General features: G+C 36.3%; 4 protein-coding genes and 1 long non-coding RNA gene across 9 annotated transcripts in view; 2 read left to right on the forward strand and 3 right to left on the reverse strand.

Moving 5' to 3' along the window:
- The first annotated feature begins 3627 nt into the window (after nt 1–3627).
- Nucleotides 3628–4054, forward strand: LOC149650637 (uncharacterized). The gene is made up of 2 exons (XR_016370927.1): nt 3628–3670; nt 3737–4054. It is a non-coding gene; the product is annotated as an uncharacterized LOC149650637 (long non-coding RNA).
- A 355-nt stretch (nt 4055–4409) lies between these two features.
- LOC149650638 (mRNA cap guanine-N(7) methyltransferase-like) lies at nt 4410–6475 on the reverse strand. Its single transcript, XM_089847251.1, has 10 exons — nt 6313–6475; nt 6058–6184; nt 5853–5981; nt 5661–5788; nt 5399–5580; nt 5161–5325; nt 4970–5087; nt 4768–4896; nt 4676–4709; nt 4410–4608 (listed from the first exon to the last, which is right to left on the reverse strand). The coding sequence occupies exons 1-10, from the start codon at nt 6352–6354 to the stop codon at nt 4562–4564; spliced, it is 1101 nt and encodes a 366-aa protein (XP_089703377.1). The 5' UTR covers nt 6355–6475; the 3' UTR covers nt 4410–4561.
- A 257-nt stretch (nt 6476–6732) lies between these two features.
- Nucleotides 6733–8045, reverse strand: LOC149650639 (uncharacterized). The gene is made up of 2 exons (XM_089847252.1): nt 7852–8045; nt 6733–7752 (listed from the first exon to the last, which is right to left on the reverse strand). The coding sequence occupies exons 1-2, from the start codon at nt 8013–8015 to the stop codon at nt 6834–6836; spliced, it is 1083 nt and encodes a 360-aa protein (XP_089703378.1). The 5' UTR covers nt 8016–8045; the 3' UTR covers nt 6733–6833.
- A 133-nt stretch (nt 8046–8178) lies between these two features.
- On the forward strand, nt 8179–10408 carry LOC149650640 (uncharacterized). Its single transcript, XM_089847247.1, has 10 exons — nt 8179–8412; nt 8551–8780; nt 8841–9016; nt 9071–9114; nt 9181–9243; nt 9310–9391; nt 9455–9618; nt 9699–9831; nt 9917–10121; nt 10190–10408. The coding sequence occupies exons 1-10, from the start codon at nt 8349–8351 to the stop codon at nt 10319–10321; spliced, it is 1293 nt and encodes a 430-aa protein (XP_089703373.1). The 5' UTR covers nt 8179–8348; the 3' UTR covers nt 10322–10408.
- The window catches only part of Atx-1 (Ataxin 1), a 43229-nt gene continuing 34268 nt past the window's right edge, over nt 10389–19349 (reverse strand). For all 5 annotated transcript variants that reach the window (XM_089847225.1, XM_089847226.1, XM_089847227.1 and 2 more), the window contains 2 exons: nt 13028–14847; nt 10389–12899 (listed from right to left, as the gene is read on the reverse strand). In XM_089847225.1, coding sequence (XP_089703351.1) covers nt 12441–12899; nt 13028–14839 — 2271 coding nt within the window. In that variant the 5' untranslated portion in view covers nt 14840–14847 and the 3' untranslated portion in view covers nt 10389–12440. The remainder of the gene's footprint in view (nt 12900–13027; nt 14848–19349) is intronic.

The following is a 19349-nucleotide window of genomic DNA, read 5'->3' on the forward strand; positions in this document are numbered from 1 at the left end:
CAATAAGTATGACACTACATATACTTCAAAATACTAGAGACTTAATGAGGGTCATGACAAGCTCCAGTTTGTAACCAGTGACAAACTTATGGAACGTATCTTATGAACTTATGGTATAACTGTCAATTAGACAAGATAAACAATGCATTCCCACGAAACGTGGATTTATTCTAATAAACCCAAAAATGACAGTAAAACGGGGAAAAGACTGGGATTTCAAGTTCAAGTATAGAACGCGTGTATTATAACAGAGAAAAATATATTCATGGATAGTTGTCTGTAATTTCTGACCCTCATTAAGCATTGATGTCATACACCAAACCAAAAGCGGACGGGACGACCCACCTCGAGAGAAATTGATTGACGCCTCAACTACAACAACGGTCGAACTTATCTATTGTATTATTGATTTTAGTCCCGTACCAAATATTTATATAATTTCTTATCACGTGAAACGGTAGGTACTTGTACCGAACGCGATCGGCGAGTAATTATATTTTGTTAATTATAAAACCGCACGAAAATCCGACACTGTTACGACGGTACAATCATAGCTATTTACGATTGTCGTAATTTGAAATTTATCACCGCGTAGAGCGACATTTTAAACACAGTTTTAGTGAATTTACGAGTTACGCATTACGTTGTCAACAACGTAAACATATTTAATGTTCATTCTGTGTTCTCCATTGTCCCGTCAGTGTAGACGTTTGACAAAAAAAAGGTTGAAACGGAGGATTATAGGGCGTAGCAGTTAGAAACTCTAAAGGTTTCAGAGAGCGGAAAGTTTTAAGGGAATTAGGGAACTTTAATCAAACGGTTTCTTTTATTTTATAGGTGCTTGCACCCAGTGTGATGGGCAAACTTCGGCTGGCTATTTTCTTACTGATACTGGCGGCCAACGCTCTACTTTGCCTAATGTACCTGCAACCGAAAGGTTTCCAACTCCTAGAGACGACGGGTCACGCGGTCACTCGTCAAGAGAGCGACGGTGGTGGTAAAGGTCACGACGACCTGACCACCACGGCTAGCGGCCGGGTTCACCGAGAGATCCACTCTATCGCCTCAACTAACGCTTCCATTGGCGAAGAACCGAGCTCAACCACGGCGCTCGCTTCGCCGACGTTGCCTTCCAAAAAGAAACGGATCCCCGCGTTAACCCGAACCCCGCTAACGCATCCTTACGAATACTTAATGAACCGCGAAGATTTGTGCCTCAAATCGGCGGGAAACAAGCTCTTACTACTTATCGCCGTTTGTTCCGCCGTTCAAAACTTACGAGAACGTCAAGCGATACGCGAAACGTGGGGTTCCGCGTGCACCAAAAGTAGTAACACGGGTCCCGTCAGACTCGTCTTCTTATTAGGCGCTTCCAAAAACCCCGAAATCACGGCCAAAGTCAAAGCCGAGTCTGAGAAATACGGGGACATTGTGCAAGAGAATTTCGTCGATTCTTATCAAAATTTAACCCACAAATCGGTCATGATGCTAAAATGGGCCTCCAAGTATTGCCCCAACGTGCAGTTCGTCTTGAAAACCGACGACGACATGTACGTCAACGTGGCCAACTTAATGCGGACTGCCACCAGATTGGGTAACAAAAAGAACCTGATGTTCGGCGTGCTTTTCCGACGGGCGAACCCGGAACGCAACGCGACGGCCAAGTGGTACGTGCCCGTCTCCCAATACCCCGGAAAGTGGTTCCCGGATTACCTATCCGGTACCGGGTACGCTATGACCAGCGACGTGGTACCTAAATTATACGAAGCTAGCCTAAAGAAACCATTCCTAATCATGGAGGACGTTTTCGTTACGGGAATATGCGCCTCGTACGTCGGTGTCAAACGCGTAGAGGTCAAAGGTTTCCATCATTACAAACTTCCGTCCAATGGATGCGCCTTTAGAAACTCAATTACGGGACACCACGTCAACGTACAAGAAATGCGTAAAATATGGCGGGAATTGCGCAACGGTTCGATACCTTGCAGGAGATTTATACAGAAGAAGACATAGACTCGGGTTTTAAGGACAAAATAGCTACTATAGTTTCGAAGCTGGATCGACATAGAGTAGACCACTTTGGGCTTAGAAGCGATCGAAGAAAGAGTATGTTTCTATTGAAGGAAATTAATAATAAAAAAAAACACCACTGTGCTGTCAAGTTTACAATATAGCGTAAGATATAAAGATGGTAACCATCTCATCTCCATTAATTATTCGTTAATTAATAAGTTTAGCTCAAATTACGTTTCTAGTCCGTCATGGCATATTATTTACATCAAGGAGGATTTTACGCGAGCGGGCTTTTAACATAAATTGTGGCCAAATACTAACTACATCACCAACCAGCTACAAATAGCCAAAAACGTTTTAAATAGAATATAGTTCATTCATCGTTAGTTGCCAAAAATTATAAGGAATCGGAATAAGGATCTAGCGTGAATAAATTAAGCTATTTATGTTTTTCATGAAAGTCAGGCAATAATATAAACTGCTTTCCACATTGTGCAATATATCGCGCCATGTTTGTAGTCTTTTCAAATTAGCCTTATTCCTGATCAGCGCCATCTACCCATAGCGGTGACTTTGAGAACTACTGTAAGCGGCAAGCCAATCAGATGTCGCTAAAATCTGGTGACGTCATTTTTGGTAAGAACCCCCGAGAGTGCCAGTCAGTGACGTCACCAGATTTTAGCGACATCTGATTGGCTTGCCGCTTACAGTAGTTCTCAAAGTCACCGCTATGGGTAGGTGGCGCTGATCAGGAATAAGGCTAATTGGAATTTTTGAACAGATTATAAACACGAGTATGATGTGAAAACTGGAAATTGCGAGGCAATTAATGATTCCTTTTTTTAAAAATGAAAACGGCAATACGTAATTAAATAAATAATTAACCAAGATTAGTAAAGTCTCCTTGATGCATTCATGCTATACCATTCATCTAATCAATTTTAAATAACTAAATTAATAATTTAAACCTAATTTAAGTAGAACACTAAAATAATAATTTTCAATCAGTTGAAATGCAGTATTGACTATAGATTTTAATTCTATGTCTTAATTTCACCTTGAAAGGAAAGTGGGTGACTCCTAAGGCGGAGGAATATTATACACTAAATCCGATAGAGAAAAAGTAGTCCCTGACACCTCAAAGTGAAATTACCTTTAGTAAACCAAAGAGGAACATTCTATAATAATTTCCATGGGAATAAATCCTTACTTATTATTAATTTTTAAATTAAAGGTGCCAGAAAACAATTGTTTTTACTAAATGACCAAATTCAACCTAAATTGTTCCTAGGTTTAAATAATATGAATTTTATATAAAATTTGTTAAATAATTATAATAAGAAATATATAAATAAATAATTTGGAATCAAGCAAACCTAAACTAAATATTGTTTAAAAATTAGTTTACCCGTTAACCCATAATGAAAGAAATTATTTTTTACATTGTTCATAATTTTCATTGGGTCCAATAATAATTGGAAGAAGATAAAATACGAATGTATATTGTTGTACAGAGTTGTAAGCTATTAAATGATATTAAACTAAAATTATCTATGAAAATCACATCACTTGTTCGTATTTGGCAGCATGGTAAGATACTGACAGACCAAGGCCCGAAAATGGCCGCCAAGCTCGCTCATCATTTCCCGCCAAAAAAGTACGCGCCATTAAGTTGTAAGAAAATAAACTTACCAATTATGTTTCCTGTTGTTTTTTTCTCTAGAGTTTTATTATGGATCACATTTCCTCAAGAAAAAGTCACATTATACCGTCAATCACGCATAAAACTCACGAACATAATTCTTTTAGCCAGCCGGTAAAACCATCACATTCACGCGCGCCGCAAGTTCCCGCAACTCAGCAACTGATACGAAATGAAGCGGCTGCTTGACCTATGACCTAATCCAAGAATACTAAAGATAGGTGACGCTAATGCATGGTATGGTTTATAATTTTACCAAGTAAAATGCAAGGCCGGAAATAAGCACAGGACACTGGACATTGTCCGATAAAATTTTAAAATGTCACATATATATTTTTTTTTAAAACTAAGAGGTTTTCCGAAGTTTTGATAGCTTGACTATGAAGATGCGACACTATTTTTGCACACTCCAGTGGACAATGTCCTTGGGAAATGACGGAAGTGGTGTTGAGGTCAAGTCACCTCCGGGGGGGGGGGAACCCGGGGCAGTTGGCACCTATAGGATAGGATCGCCGACATGTCGCATTCTCCGCAGTTTACCTTTTACTATAGCATAGCCCACTCGATCACGCGCATCAGGACGCAAGCTGCTCGCGCATTTATTATTCATGTTAAAAAACGGAAAAGGCGTTTAACTTCTAAAACAAATTTCTAAAACAAACTTCACAAACATCTAATAAAAACTTCAAAAACATTGTTACTAAATTAAATCACTTTATTTTTTTTTAATAAACGGAGCAAAAAAAAAAAATTTATTTTATTTAGCATAGGTACATGTTTATTTTATGCTTTTAATTTTCATTATAAAAAAATTACTTAATCAAACAAAAGTAGAAAATTAAATCATTAATCTTTTGAATCTTCCTTAATGAAAACGAATACCAAATACAAAGCTGAAAATAATTAAAATATAAAATCAATTAACTAATTAACAATCCAATTAAACATTGTTTAACTTACAAATTGCTTCCCACTCTGACTTTGTTAATGTTCCCTAATGATTGATAATTAAAATCAAAATAAAGTTGAAGACTAATTAATTAAATCATTACCACTCTAATTTTCCTTTCATGATTTCTTTCCCCTGGATTTTCTTTTAACTCCGTCAACTTTTCTTTGGTATTACTATAATCCTGGTCATTTTTACCAACTAATTCTTGACCATCAAAAGGGGGATAAGTCTAGATTACAAAGTTTAAATAATTTTAACGAAACCTTCTTCTCAATTAATCTAAAACTAATTAATTACTCTACCTCAAGGGCATTCATTTTACTTAAAAGAAATTTCCCTTCACCCTTATGATAATTCTCTTGGAAAAATTCTTGGAATGTTTGTTTAAGGGACAATTTTAAGCCAAACTGCGATGCTAGTCTTTGAAGATAATTAATAATTAAGTCTTGTAGTTTGGTTTGTGCTAATTAATATTTTTTTTAACCATTCTTACTCAACAAATGCTGGGAAATAGACCAAAAATTCGGGGCAATCTACAACACCTTCCAAATGAAAGTTATATTGGGTTCCAAATAATGGAAAATTATCTTTAGATTTGAATGTGGCTGAATATATTTCATTGCCAAATGTTAAGTCGGGAGATTCCTTTAGTCTTTTACTAAATATTATAATTATTTTTAATTATTTTACACGTGTTTTTAGAAGGAAGGAAGCCATTCTATAAAGCTTACACAAGATCATACGCATTTGGTGTTGTACCAATAAAATAACCACCGGGTTTTAAACATTCACTGGCGTTTTTAAGCATACATTTGGCCTGGGATAAACTTTCAAAGCAATAATGAAAGCTGAATTGACAGCTGACAATATCAAATTTGATATCTGGGTCTTTAAACTTGTCTTTCAACCTAATCTGAATGTTAAATAATTAAATTTCAAATAACCCACACTTCCACTCATCCGTGTACGTGTGTTTGATTTTCCTATTAATACTTTGGTGCAATCAGCCGGGATGCATTCTAGAGTAAACATTGGGCCACCATGATCTCTTTGTCTGCGAGAACGGTCTTTCATTTCACAAAATCGATCATAGCATTGTTCCATTGAGGTTTCAGCAATATCTAATATGAGTAAATGAACTTCTAACCAACCTGGCTGGCTGGCCACTTCTGTTTTTTTATTTACCAGCACAAACTAAATGATGTATGTTCCCCTTTTTCCATTTTAAAAGGTCACCTCCCTTACCAGCACCAATATCTAATACTTTAATCTCTTTTCTACGATCATTATTCCTAACTTTGTTTATGGTTTCGCCTTTAAAATCGTTTTAAAGTTTTTGTTAAAACGGTTGTTGAAGCCATGTGCATTGGCTAACTAATACAGATCATACCAATGAGAATACTCTTTGTCCAGTTATTAAAGTTCCGCATAAAATAGATACGGCTCTCTTTTCTGGCCTCGAGGCCTTTTTCTTCAAGGGTGTTATAGTGTTCAGCAACAACTTTCGTTAAATCACCCTTTTCATTATTAAAATACATAAATTACAATTACAATGACAGCGTCTTAATAAACAAAAGCTAAGCCTTGGTCAAAACTTCGAAACTAAATTGCCAAATCCCAATATACGAATTAAAATTAATCTTACTTCGTCTTTAGGTTTTTCCGTTGCCGTAGCTGACTCTTCCATTACGAAATTTAACTAATTCTATTAAATTTCTCACGCAAATAATTAAATAAATGTCACTTTGTCGAATTCGCGCTCTTTAATAGCGTTTTTCTTTGGGTCCTCGCGGAGCGCTCCCAAGGAGCAATAAAAATGGTAGTAGTAGTTTCCAGCTTGGTTAAAGACTGTTTTGGAAGAATAGGATCTCCTAGTTTTATTCCTCCATGGGAGCGCTCCGCGAGGACCCTAAGAAAAACGCTATTAGAGAGTGACTGTCGTCTGCATGATGCTTGGATATTAGGCAAGGAGGATAAAACACTGGATAAGAAAAAGAATTCACTAAAGACTATGGAAATTAAACATGGGAGACGAAATAAATAAATAAATACAGTCCAAGACAAATTGAAATTTAAAATCGTATATTTTTAATATAAGCAGTTAATAATAAAGTAATTAACTTGGCAGATAAATAGGAATACTTTTAAAATTAATTAAAAAAAAATCTAATTTGGCAGAAAATGTTCACATTCAGATGTTGTTAGATTATTAATTACTTTACACTTTGGAAGTAATTCCAAAATAGTTTTAACACCATTTTTGGTGACTTTAGTTTCAGACACATTAAGCCAAGTGATATTTTTTTGATATAGCACTAAATTAGGTACAGCCTTATCACTAAATGGCAAGCCTCGAAAACACAGATCTTTAAGATAAATTAAAGGAGTAGTTCTCAAAGCGTCCAAGTCAACTTCTAAGAAGCCTGTATTGGCCAAATAAAGTTTCTCCAAATTAGGACAATTTCGTGACAATACAGAGAAGAAATCACTCAAACCAAAGTTGTCTTCTAAATTTAAAACTCTTAAATTGGCCCCCAAAATGCAGGAACCTAAGGAGTATATGCCTCTAATCGATATATATTCGCAATTATTTAAATGAAGTTCGTTTAAATTTGGTAGACGAGTTAAAAATGGCACGTCATTATCATCGATACACCAACTTCCTCCGAGATCTAAGCGGGATATATTTGAAAATTTGCGATTTTTTAAAGTGTCATTCGTAGGGCTGTAATATAGAAACTGATCCGCGTGAAAAAAGCCTTTTCTAAATGATAGGGCCGTGACACTTTCTGGAATATCTTCTAGATTAATGTCAGTCATAGTAGGATCTTTGGCTATAAAGGCTCCATCTAAGATGAGAGTTTGTAATACCGGACATTTTATAGCCAGAAGTCTTAGCAAATACGGTGTTATGAACTTTTTTCCAAAGCTGCAAGAAGCTGTTAAGTGTAGAAATCTAGTAGTTGTCGGTAAATGAGGAATTAATTTTTCTAATTGAAAATATGACAGCCATTTCTCGCTCAAGTCGACGCTTTTAAGATTATAAATAACGGCTCTCGAAAGATGATACCAACGTTTGCATACCCTAAAAAACGCGACAATGATAATAATTATTTTGACAACTAAGAAATAAACAAACGCTAAGCCTTGGCTGATTTTTTTAAATTTTCCGAATAATACTTACTCTCCACTTTTGCAAATTTCCCAAAATTGAAGATAACCAAATATCTTCAAGAGTACAATATCTGGAAGCGTTTTCGCGTTTAAAAACAATTCATCATCGTATTGAACAATATGATTATCGGCAATTTTAACTGAAACATCTTCACGGAACTTTTGCACTTCCATAACAACACACAGTCACTCCTCAACAATATCATCGACTTTTTGAAGAGTGTTAAAATGAGTAAAGCTGTGTGTCTGTTCATATAGAGTATTTAAGAAGGGGTGATTATCGCATTAAAGATTTTATCATAGTTGTCTTATTTGACTTGTTTCGCTCTAATTCCCGCGATTTCTCATTGGCAATGTGAAAGGGCGAACGCCATTATCGCGAAATTCCATATATAGCGAGAAGGTACGTGAAAAATAGCCATTATAAATAAATGCTACCAAATTTGAAAATTTTTCTACACGTTTTTCAACTTATAATGAACTAACTTATAAATAAACGAGTAAAATATGTCGCTGGATTCAGAATTACATAAAAATAATAGCCAGGAAACCATGAGTTCAAACCTTGCAGGTAAATTTTGAAATATTATGTTGAAAAACTTAATTTTTATAGTCATGGCACCCTATGTAACGTTACCTTAGTTCCCAATACGGTCAAAGCAAGGAAGCTGCCAGCCTGGCACTGATTTAATACTATGAACTTTTTCAGGCAATACTAATATGATTGTTTTTAATCAAAATGATGGTACTTACATTATTGGAGAGCAAATTTTCTCCGTTGATACACTTGACCTTAACGCGATAAGTGGTCCTATGGAATACACAAACATAATACTTGAAGAATCAACTATTCAATTAATTAGTGACCAAAATCATCAGGAATCAGTTGTAATTAGCGACAACAATAATTTTGACGGTCATAGTGAATCCGCGATTAAAGTAAAATAAATACCAAATTAAAACGATAGTTGATAAATAATTATATTTAAATTTGTATAGAATTTGATAAAAGATATAGAAACAAACCTAACTAATGGTTTTAATAAAATTAACAAAACATTACGGAAAACTAACAATAATTACAAAAATCTCGAGCTTAAAGTTGATTCTTTGTTAAATGAAGTGCAAAGCAGAGAAATTGTTCGTCGGGTTTCATTCCCATTATCCGAGAAAAAGTAATTTATAATTATCCGAAATTAATAATTAATAGAATAAGTGTTACTTTTCAGATCTGGTTCATTAATAGTTGGAGTTGATTCCGCAACAAGTGCCTGTATGTTTTGCGAAAGAAAAAAAAAACAATTTATAATTACAACTAATATTAATTAAATAAATACAGTAAATGACGATACAAATAACTTAGCGTGTGATGAAACTTCAAAAGGAGAACCTATGATGCCAAGTACTTAATCACAATTAATTTAATTATTAGAAACATAACATACACTTGTAACGTAATTTTGTATAGTACAAGATACGTATCCAGACGGATCATGGCTTGGAGACCCGAATAATCCTTCAAAACGCGTCAGATGCGCCATCAAAGAATTGTACATTATTCAAAGTATATCAACAAAACCATACAGATAATTAATAATTTAATTTCTTTCCAGTTTTTTAAACGAATTAAATAAAATGTGTTTGACGCCCGAGAAACTGGCCTTATCACTATTAGATTATCTGTTCGACAGAGAAACTCAAGCAATTTCAAATATTTCGGGGACTAGTAAGCTTGGCAAAAAACAACTAGATCCGATTAAAATCTTCGGAATTCGATGTAAGAATTACTGAATTATATTTATTCCTTAATTTTAATTTGCATTTACTTTTAATTCAAATATTCTATATTCTATAAAGGTCACCTTGAATATATTTTTAAAATCACTAACAAAGAATGGAAAAGGATTACGCAAAATATCGACTCAAAATGTCGCACCGCCTTTAGAAGGAAAGTTAAAGGAATGCCTCTAAAAGTTAAATCGTTAAAATTGTAAGTTTTAGTTGACTCTGAAATAGGCCATAGATTTATACGCTTTTCAATGCCGGCTTACGTGGAACTATCACGAAACTTACAGAAACACGTCAATTAAAAACCAGAACGAAGATAACGTAGCCTTAGAAGCAATTACCGCGCAATTAAACACGCACGAGGAACAATTACAGAAGCAATTAATTTCAAACGCAGAGTTTAAAAGCGGAAATATAGTACCAATTTCAATCCATACCGCGGATGGTTACACGTTTTCATTACCGGCTGAAACGATAGAACATAATTCTCACGTAAGCTTTACTTTTAGTTAATTATCAATACATAGTCTGAAAACTATGTTTCGTTTATATATTTGCAGGTAATTCAAATTCACGGCGATGGTAACTTAATGGAGATTATACCAGCGACGTCATCGGATCATTTCCAATTGGCTGGCGCTCAGGTCTTGGAACAATTTGAAAATCACATGGCAGCTGAAAATACCTCCTAAATTAATAAATAAATATTTATTTTGTAATGAAAAATTTAGTATTAAAATGTTTTACACACTAAACACGAAAAATTTAAAGCAATTTTATTAGCTGCTGTTTTCTTTTTAATTTCAACTATTTTTCAACGTTCGTCTTGTTTTCACAATCAATCAATCAATATGTAGTAGTATTAAAACTATAGTTACAAACAAATATTTTTCATCAACGTAAACAAATATTTTTTTTATCGCGTAATTTTTCATCGATAACAGCAACGGAAATGGAGAAGGATGGACAACATCACTATAAACAACTTCTCTTTTCTCGTTTCCCTATTGGTTCATAAAATTGGTCATCGTCTACAGTAACAAAAGTTGTTTCTTATTACAGTGTTGTGCACAATTGAGCTTTTTCGATGCGAAGGTATCGTTTCTAACAGAAAATTGTGATATTTGTTTTATTTATCGAAAGACCAATTAATTTTTGGCCACTTTTTTTAACAAAGCTCATTGGAAGTTTCATGTACAAAATATTTATACACTAGCCTACGTAATCTTATCCGTTATAATTTTTACTCGCTAAAAACATCAAGTTACGTTATCACCTGATCTTTGGTAATTAATTAATTAATTTAACATTGAATTGTTAATTGTTATTTTGTCTAGACAATTGGGCTATAAACGATGTTTTATCTTCTTCGTATATGTTTTGACACTATCTCTAATTTCTTCCAAATTTAGTTTTTTTTTCATCTTCATAAATGGCTCGTATTAAAACGTATGTACAGTACATCGATTCACTTTTTTATTATTTCTTCTTAAAAATTTATAACGTTTTCAATATCTTTTCTTTTTTAACAATTCTGGCCCATTTTTATAAAGCATCCATTTCGCCAAAATATTAACAATATTTTAAGGTGCCTATGGTTTTATATACAAGCGTGCGGATTTGTTTTGAGGTTTTTAACAATTATCAATAATATTTCTTTTCTCCTATATGTGCACAACAACAACAGTGTAGCTACAAATTAGCAGTCTTATTCCTGATCAGCGCCATCTACCCATAGCGGCGACTTTGAGAACTACTGTAAGCGGCAAGCCAATCAGATATCGCTAAAATCTGGTGACGTCATTTTTGGTAAGACCCGAGAGTGCCAGTCAGTGACGTCACCAGATTTTTAGCGACATCTGATTGGCTTGCCCGCTTACAGTAGTTCTCAAAGTCGCCGCTATGGGTAGGTGGCGCTGATCAGGAATAAGACCGCTAATTATTTACTCTTTTAGGTATATAAAATTTATTTATTTTTTTCCAAATTCTTATTTATTCTTTACCTTTTGGTTTTTCATAAAAATAAACATCCAATTATATATATATATATATATTTTTTATATCGTCTATCTGTTAATTAACTGTTTCTTCTAATTATTTTTCTATTTTTCGTGGGTGTAGAAAAAGCTTATTATCGTATTAATTCTCTTTACATCAAATTTTGACATTTGGTCTGGTTTTTCTTACCATTCCAACATTTTCCAACGTGTATTATCGAAAACCAGACAAATAAGTGCTCACTTTCATTTGAAACTAATTAAACGTGTTAATTGGAATGTTAGACGAGAGAGAGAAAAAAAAGACGCTAATTAAAAGGCTAATCTGAGATTTTTATAGGCTGATTAATTAGCCTTATTCCTGATCAGCGCCATCTACCCATAGCGGTGACTTTGAGAACTACTGTAAGCGGCAAGCCAATCAGATGTCGCTAAAATCTGGTGACGTCATTTTTGGTAAGACCCGAGAGTGCCAGTCAGTGACGTCACCAGATTTTAGCGACATCTGATTGGCTTGCCGCTTACAGTAGTTCTCAAAGTCGCCGCTATGGGTAGGTGGCGCTGATCAGGAATAAGGCTAATTGCTCAGAAAAATGTTATCTCTAAACAAATCGAAACTATGAAAATAAAGATGATTAGCTCTGTAAGAAAAACTGAAAAAGATGAAAAATGTTATTGAGCAAAGTGGCACAATCGAATTTTGAAATCATCGTTAATTTATCATCGTAATATCAACTAATTAGGACACAAATTTACAAAAATTAATTAATAAAAAACAACTTTTTTATCTTAATTATTTTAAAGTAAGAACGAGCTACGATTTATTCGAAGGCATTTGATCCAAATTTATATTGGCAGGAGCGGAGGAACGTCTTTTCCTCGCGCCAGAAGCTTGACCATTATTGGTATCTTCCGGTTTAATTTCGGACAATGTTGGAAACTTAGGCGTCAAGACCTCCTCCTTTTTGTCTGGCATTGTTGAAGAACTCTTTGGCCTGTCGCACGACGCGACTGTCAAAGTCTGGCCACCCGTTGAGGGCAAAAGACGAGTCGACGAACCCGACACGTTAATGGTCACCGTCGTGGGTGGTGAACTCTGGCTGCTGGTTGGGCCCCTGTTTCGGTTTTTAAGAGTCAGCGAGACGCAAACGTCTCCGATTTTTAGTTTCTGACACGCTAAGCCATATTGATGGAGTGAACGTTCTGGTGAGCAAGAGGACCAGCCTCTGCCAAATACGAAAAAGGGGTGTTCGAGCGGTGTCTCCACCGATACCTGTGTCAGTAAAGGTAATTATTAAAGTAGCAAATCCCCGTTTCAACAAGGACTTTGGCTATTTAGAATCTAGCACGCGTCTGGGTACAAAGGCTCTGTAAAAAAAATGAAACAACGTAAATACTTACATTTACTTTACTCGTCCCAACGGAGAATCCGAGTATGGCGGATTTACAATCCGGCGATTCCTGAATCCTACACACGGTACTCGAGTCAATACTCAAATCAGGACTTAGACTGGCACTCTCGAGAAAATCATCGGTAGAAAGGTCCTCGACCCTTTTGAGGCTCTTGTTGGCCAACTGAATTATGGAGCCTTTCTTAAAATAGGCCGGGAACTGAATGGGCATTGTTCCGAAGGAGGGCTTGTTGTCCGAGGATGTAGGAACGTGATTTGGCACTGGGGGACCTACGTCTTTAGGCTGTTTTATGATCGACGGTAGGGGTGAGCGTTGTCTAGTGGCGGTCAAAATATTGGGTGTAGAAAGTCTGGGGTATTTAGGAGATGGGATATCACTTTGATACGATGAACGAAGAGGCGGAGCTGACAATGGGGCGTCCGCCATGACTGAAGATGGGGGCTCGGTAATCTTAATATTTCCCGGCCTCAGTATGCGATGTTTTAGACTACCCCCGGATTGCAAACCGGAACGAAGACCGCTGGCAAGTTCGTTTCGGTTGGCCTCTAACCCGTTATTGGGTTCCAACGGTTTTCCGGATAGCTTCAAGGTCAAGGGGTTGAGTAGCTGATTCTTTTTATCCATCGGGATACCTTTCGCGGAACTATGAACTCTGTCTCTAATTCGGTCGTCGTATAGAACATTTCCGCCGCTATCTCCGGCAAAATGACTCGGCATCTTGGCGTTCAATTTCGCTAGTCCACTAGCGTAGGATGACTGGGGGCTACCGTGGGAATTTTGATGAGGAGCGAAATTTCTCGAGTGAGGTAGCTGATGTCCACCGGGGACTCCGCTAGCTTCGACACCGCCGGGGAAAGCGTCCATCGGAAAAAACTGTTGAGGTACCAAACCGGGGGACGACTGAGCCGACAAACTTTGATAGGGTACCGTCGGACTGTAACGCGGAGAGTAAAAGGGCGAGTAACGAGGAGTCCCGTGGCTATAGTAAGCGGCCAAACTATTGTCCATCGAATTTCGATGATGAAGATGAGTGGGTCCCGGCATCGCGAACTGAGCCGGGTAAAGGTCATTAGTACTCGGCGCGGAAGGAATTGGCGGCCTAAAGAGGCTACCGGAACCCGAACCGATTCCCGAATTATCCGCGGAATGAGCCAGCCCACTCCCGGATGACCCTAAAGATTGATGTCCCGGCGATGACGGTTCTCTCGGACTAGGACGTTGTTGGGTCACGGCGGACCCTCGATTATTAGAAGCCACCTCGGTTAACCACGCCAAATGGTCAGCGTTGGGTGCCACTCCCCCGCTACCCGTCATCGAAATTTTATCTGGCAGCCCATTCATCTGGGACTTGGAGAGCTGACATTTGTTGGCGTAATCTTTACGCGACGACACTTGACCCTCGCGTATTTTCCCCTCGGTCCGCTTTGAGGTAGGGTGCGAGGAATTCCTCGGTTTACTTTTGGGGCTATCCTCTTGTAACGGATTGACTCGAATTAGAGGCGGCGGATTATTAGACGGCGTCGATCTCTGCGTCTCTGGTGGTGTGACTATGGAAACGGGTACTTTCTGGCCCGGTACGGCGCCCAATTTTCGGGCTCCATCCAGTCCCAGGACGTTCCAGTGGGACGACAGGGCCGAACCGAAGTCGCGATTTAAATACGAATGGTAATTGTATCGTAGACCTAAGGCCGAATTGGACGGGTGCTGATGGTAGCTTAAAGGTGATATCAACGACTGATCGGACAGGTCGTTCGTCGCTGCTCGGTAAGCCTCCGAGTGAGCGTGACTCAGTGAGAGCATAGAGAAATCTGCAAGTATAATTCAAAACTGACCTCAGACATCATGCGGAAACGATCAAACCCTTTCATATCCCTATCTAAACAAAACCTTCCTTTCGCGTGTAGTTCCGTTTTTAAGAAAAGTACAAATTTTAAGAAACTATGGATTTTCTATCAAATCAAAATCGACCCCTCCCCCAATGGGTGAATGGGTGTGTGTGTTGGTACTGGGGGGGGGACTAAAAGCACGTGCTCGAATAGAACGTGCAGTCCATAAATCGATTCCCATCATTAGCTCTATTCTTACGCAAGACGCGGAGATCACAGAATATATACAGCAAAGGTTTCCCTTTTCTCCCGGTTGAGTTTATAATTAGAATTCCCTTTTCAACTTTTACTGAAAATTTCAAGTACGTCCCACATACATTATCTTCGTAGGACTTCCGCCTATATTTAAACCGCGCACCGGTAATCGATAAACGTTTTGACTAAGCCGCGTCGCTTTCCAAAGGGCATAGAAAGATTTTTTTTTTTTTTAAATCACTAGACCTGTCTCTCGTCTAGATTCCTACCGGTACAGTTTTTTCCCCCGACGCGTTGAAAAATTAATTTGTTTAAAATAAAAAAAAAAAGGTTTAATCGATAATGCACGAGAATCAAAATTCCTTTCAAGGTTAATTTCAATGCTTCACTTCGCGGAAATCATTAAGATCTTTTAATCTCTTTCTAATCATTATTCTTTGAGGTGAACATTGTCTCTATATACCGAGGGCCTTTAATTAATCATAGGGTACCCGTCGATTGTTTACGTCGTGCTGTTATAAACCATAACCATGAGAGACGAAGTTAACCTTGGCGGGTTTTAACCAGCTTTGTGTTTTATGGCGTTAATTAGCTACTGTATTCTGTACATACATATCGAGCCAAGTGTCTCTCTGTTTATAAATATTATTTAAAAGCGTTTACAAACTCGTTAAAAATTAAAAATAATATTATAAGAAATTATCCAGATATTGCACGTCACGTGTGGTACAATTAATTTGTTCTATTAGGATTTTTTCTCCCGCCAAAGTCCACGTGCCACGAGACACATACGCATATATAAATAAATTATGCAGATCTTGCACGTGCAATTAATTTATTCCGAAAAATAAATGGAAGCGCCACGTGCTATCCCTTTTACTTATATAACATAAATGAACGAATAGGTAAGGTAGAGTGTTCCATCTTTAAAAATGGCGACAAACAAAGGAAAATAATCAAATAGCGTCGGGCCATCATGGAAAAGCCTATATTGAAAGCATAGGAGACCCATTTTGAAAACAGCCTGAAGATATCGGCTAAAAAGATCTAATAATAGATTATGTAAAAATATAAAACCGATCCCCGGGAATGTTGAAAAACCCTCCTCATCTGTTAAGTAATATTTAGCGAGCGAAGAAAGCGATTCAACCCGAACGAATGCCGAGGGCTAATTAAAATTTAGAAAACTAAATAGTTGCAATGACAACCGCCATATTTTATCTCCCATTATTATTTCCAAGTTCCGCATGATATGATTTCGGTACTACGACGATACTATAGTAATTATAAAACAGGGACACTTTTTTAAAAATTCTTCAAGATAAAATGCGCGGAAAAACACGAGTAATGTGTAATTTTTTTCCCTTCAAAGGCTAGGACCCATAATTAGTCCCTATGTTAGAAAAACCATTAAGGTTTCTTGGTCAGATTTTATATACATACATTTCTACAGTTCCAACATAGCCATACTTATAATAAGAGTATATATCATTTATTATAAAGAAGTGTTAAAAAAAATTTGAACGCCTCGAACCTTCAAAAATCAGAAAAACCATAATAAAATTATAGAGATGAGACTAGAATGTACTTAAATTTCCAATTATGTATACGGATGAAATGCCGTTTCAAATTTAACTAAGGGCTCATCTCTAAAACACTAAATTAATAGTATTCTAAACTGAAAAATGTCATTGAACGTTTTCAACTCAAAATCACAAAAAAAGAAAAATAATCCCTCATTCCTTGTGTCTACTCTATAATTCCCATTTGAAACAACAACACTTCCCTAAAGAAGCAATTATACACTTCTAGTTAAAGTTATAACTTTATACTAAATTTTTCCCTAGTTTGGCATTGATTACAATACGCATAGTGGTTGGTTGGTGTATATATTATGGAAACGAAAAAATTGTAATTATCAGCTGTATGGCGCCTACGAAGAATGTTATACGAATTCACAACCAAAGTCGTCGGGGGGGGGAAGCCATAAAGAGGGAGTGCTGAGTTAAAACTAAGGAATGCTTTATACTTTTTTTAAAAATAATAATTTTATTTTTCACTAAGGTTAATTGCTCATTATTAAACGATTAAGCTAATCGTAATTCTCGAATGCTTTTTAAATAGCCAGTTTTCATTGAGTATTAGAGAGATATATATCAGAGTCGATAAATGCAGTGTGTCACTGTCTAAATTACAATTTAAATAATAATTAAGTACTACTACATATTTAAATAATAACGGTCCTTCATAGGTTTAATTTAAAACTGATATACAGGGTGTTGCAAAAGGGTCAGTTCGGAAATGTTCAACAATATTTTGCTCTCTAAATGCTAACCGTTTACGAGTTATGATTGGGAGAATTTTACACTTGACCCCTTAATTAAATTAGAAATAATTGTTTTTCAGTTTCTAATACTTTTAATTAAGTATTCCAAATTTTTAACTAATTTCTTAACGATAAAATGGTAGTTTAAATACACTCGCTTATTTTTTATCAACACCTAATTCCGCGTTGAGAAACTTCCTGTACAGGTAAAGTCAAAATAATTTAAGCCATTATCGCGATATTTAAAATTAATATTGTTTAAAAATGATTTTGAGGTCATCGTTCCAATTCAAATACACCCCATTGAGACAATTGTCCGCCACTAAGAGGGAGCTATAGCTAGAGCTGGCTGCATTAAAGCGTGGGTGTCGTCGTGTCTCTGGGTGAAACCTGCATGTAGCCAAATCATTTAAGATAAACCTTTTTTTTTTTAAATAACGAAATAGTAGTACAGAGAGTAGGTAGGAGATAGAGAGAGCAGGTTTTTAATAAAAATTTAAGGATGTAGCTTCAAGGCACATTTTGACGGAATTCTATTATGGGAAAATTTAATTGAAAACTTCCCAAATTTATACATCGTTTTTATTATATAATTGTTCAAAGCCTTTCTCGCTTGGGGTCTCGAGAATTAACTTATGGCGTATTGCTGCTGCAATTTGCATTTTCCAACGACACATAAATAAGGTGCAATTTACACGTCGTTTTTATAATATAACTAAAGTCTATCTCGCTTTGGGATAATAACTATGACCAGAAGGGGATAATAGAAGAAGGATGCCACTCTGTATTATCTTAATACATTAGTTATGTAACGTCATTCTTCCCAGGCTCACCCTTTTAGTTTGCTTTCCCGCTCATCAAACTACAAATGGGCATCGCACCGTAAGGTGAATTCAATAGTTGTTTGGCAATAAATCGCCAGAAATTATCCCACAAACCTCTTCTTGACGTGGGACAAAAATGCTCAAGCGCGTCTTGCCAAATGTTTAAACGCTAATAGAGTAATGATGAGGGAACTATTTATCGTGTATGTGATTCGGTTTAGTAACCTTGCTCTAAATGTTCCGATGTTGGGAAGAGTGACGTTACACTTACCCCGCTTTGTGGTACACTTCTCTCGAAGAGAAGTATTATATACTTCTGCTATGACGTAATGGTGCAATTTATAATAAATTTAAATATTAAGTGCAATTTATATTATTTGCCAACATCACATAAATCGTAAATAAGGTGCAATTTACACATCGTTTTTAAAGTCTATTTCGCTTGGGGGAGAATTAACTTACACCAACTATGACGTAATGGTGCAGTTTATAATATTTGCCAACTTCAAAAAAAAAATCATAAATATAAAATGCAATTTATGCATGTTTTGTATAATATACGCGTTTGTCGTTTGCGGGACCATTGACTTATACACTATGACGTATTTCTGCAATTTATAATATTTGGTAATTTCACATAAATTATGAATAAAAATATGCAAATTGAACTACGCAACGCCTGGACAACAGAGAGTAAGTAAATACGACGGTTTATATCAAAATTTACGCGAGTATATACTTGAAGAAAAAATTGATTAACCTATTTTTGGAAAAAGCTCTTGCGTAACTATGTTAATAATGCAAGTCACTATTTACTACGTCGTGTGTAGTATAATTATAATATTATAATGCACGCGATACAATCCCAGGATACGTTGCACTATAGGGGCAAATGGTAAAGTCTCACGCACTCGACCGTCACTTTTGAATAGTAGTGTATTTTTCCGAACTATACCCTGCTATAACATAATACTTGTAGAATCTTAATTTGCAGTGACATTTTAGCCTAGTTTATTATAAAAAGGAAAACAAAAGCTAAAATCGACAAACTTTCTTACAAGTTTTGAAAATAAGGCAAT

The sequence above is a fragment of the Phalangium opilio genome, unplaced genomic scaffold, assembly GCF_054372755.1.
Source record: "Phalangium opilio isolate 3A_F unplaced genomic scaffold, DU_Popi_V2 ptg000082l_1, whole genome shotgun sequence".
Lineage (NCBI taxonomy): Eukaryota > Metazoa > Arthropoda > Arachnida > Opiliones > Phalangiidae > Phalangium > Phalangium opilio.

Coding starts and splice junctions, on each gene's coding strand:
- LOC149650638 (XM_089847251.1), bottom strand. CDS start 6,354: ATGGAAGAGTCAGCTACGGCAACGGAAAAACCTAAAGACGAA. Junction 6,185..6,312: donor CGGAAAAACCTAAAGACGAA/GTAAGATTAATT, acceptor AATAATGAAAAG/GGTGATTTAACGAAAGTTGT. Junction 4,897..4,969: donor GTAAAATGAATGCCCTTGAG/GTAGAGTAATTA, acceptor TTTGTAATCTAG/ACTTATCCCCCTTTTGATGG.
- LOC149650639 (XM_089847252.1), bottom strand. CDS start 8,015: ATGGAAGTGCAAAAGTTCCGTGAAGATGTTTCAGTTAAAATTGCCGAT. Junction 7,753..7,851: donor GAAATTTGCAAAAGTGGAGA/GTAAGTATTATT, acceptor CGCGTTTTTTAG/GGTATGCAAACGTTGGTATC.
- LOC149650640 (XM_089847247.1), top strand. CDS start 8,349: ATGTCGCTGGATTCAGAATTACATAAAAATAATAGCCAGGAAACCATG. Junction 9,017..9,070: donor TTCCCATTATCCGAGAAAAA/GTAATTTATAAT, acceptor GTTACTTTTCAG/ATCTGGTTCATTAATAGTTG. Junction 9,392..9,454: donor AGATGCGCCATCAAAGAATT/GTACATTATTCA, acceptor ATTTCTTTCCAG/TTTTTTAAACGAATTAAATA.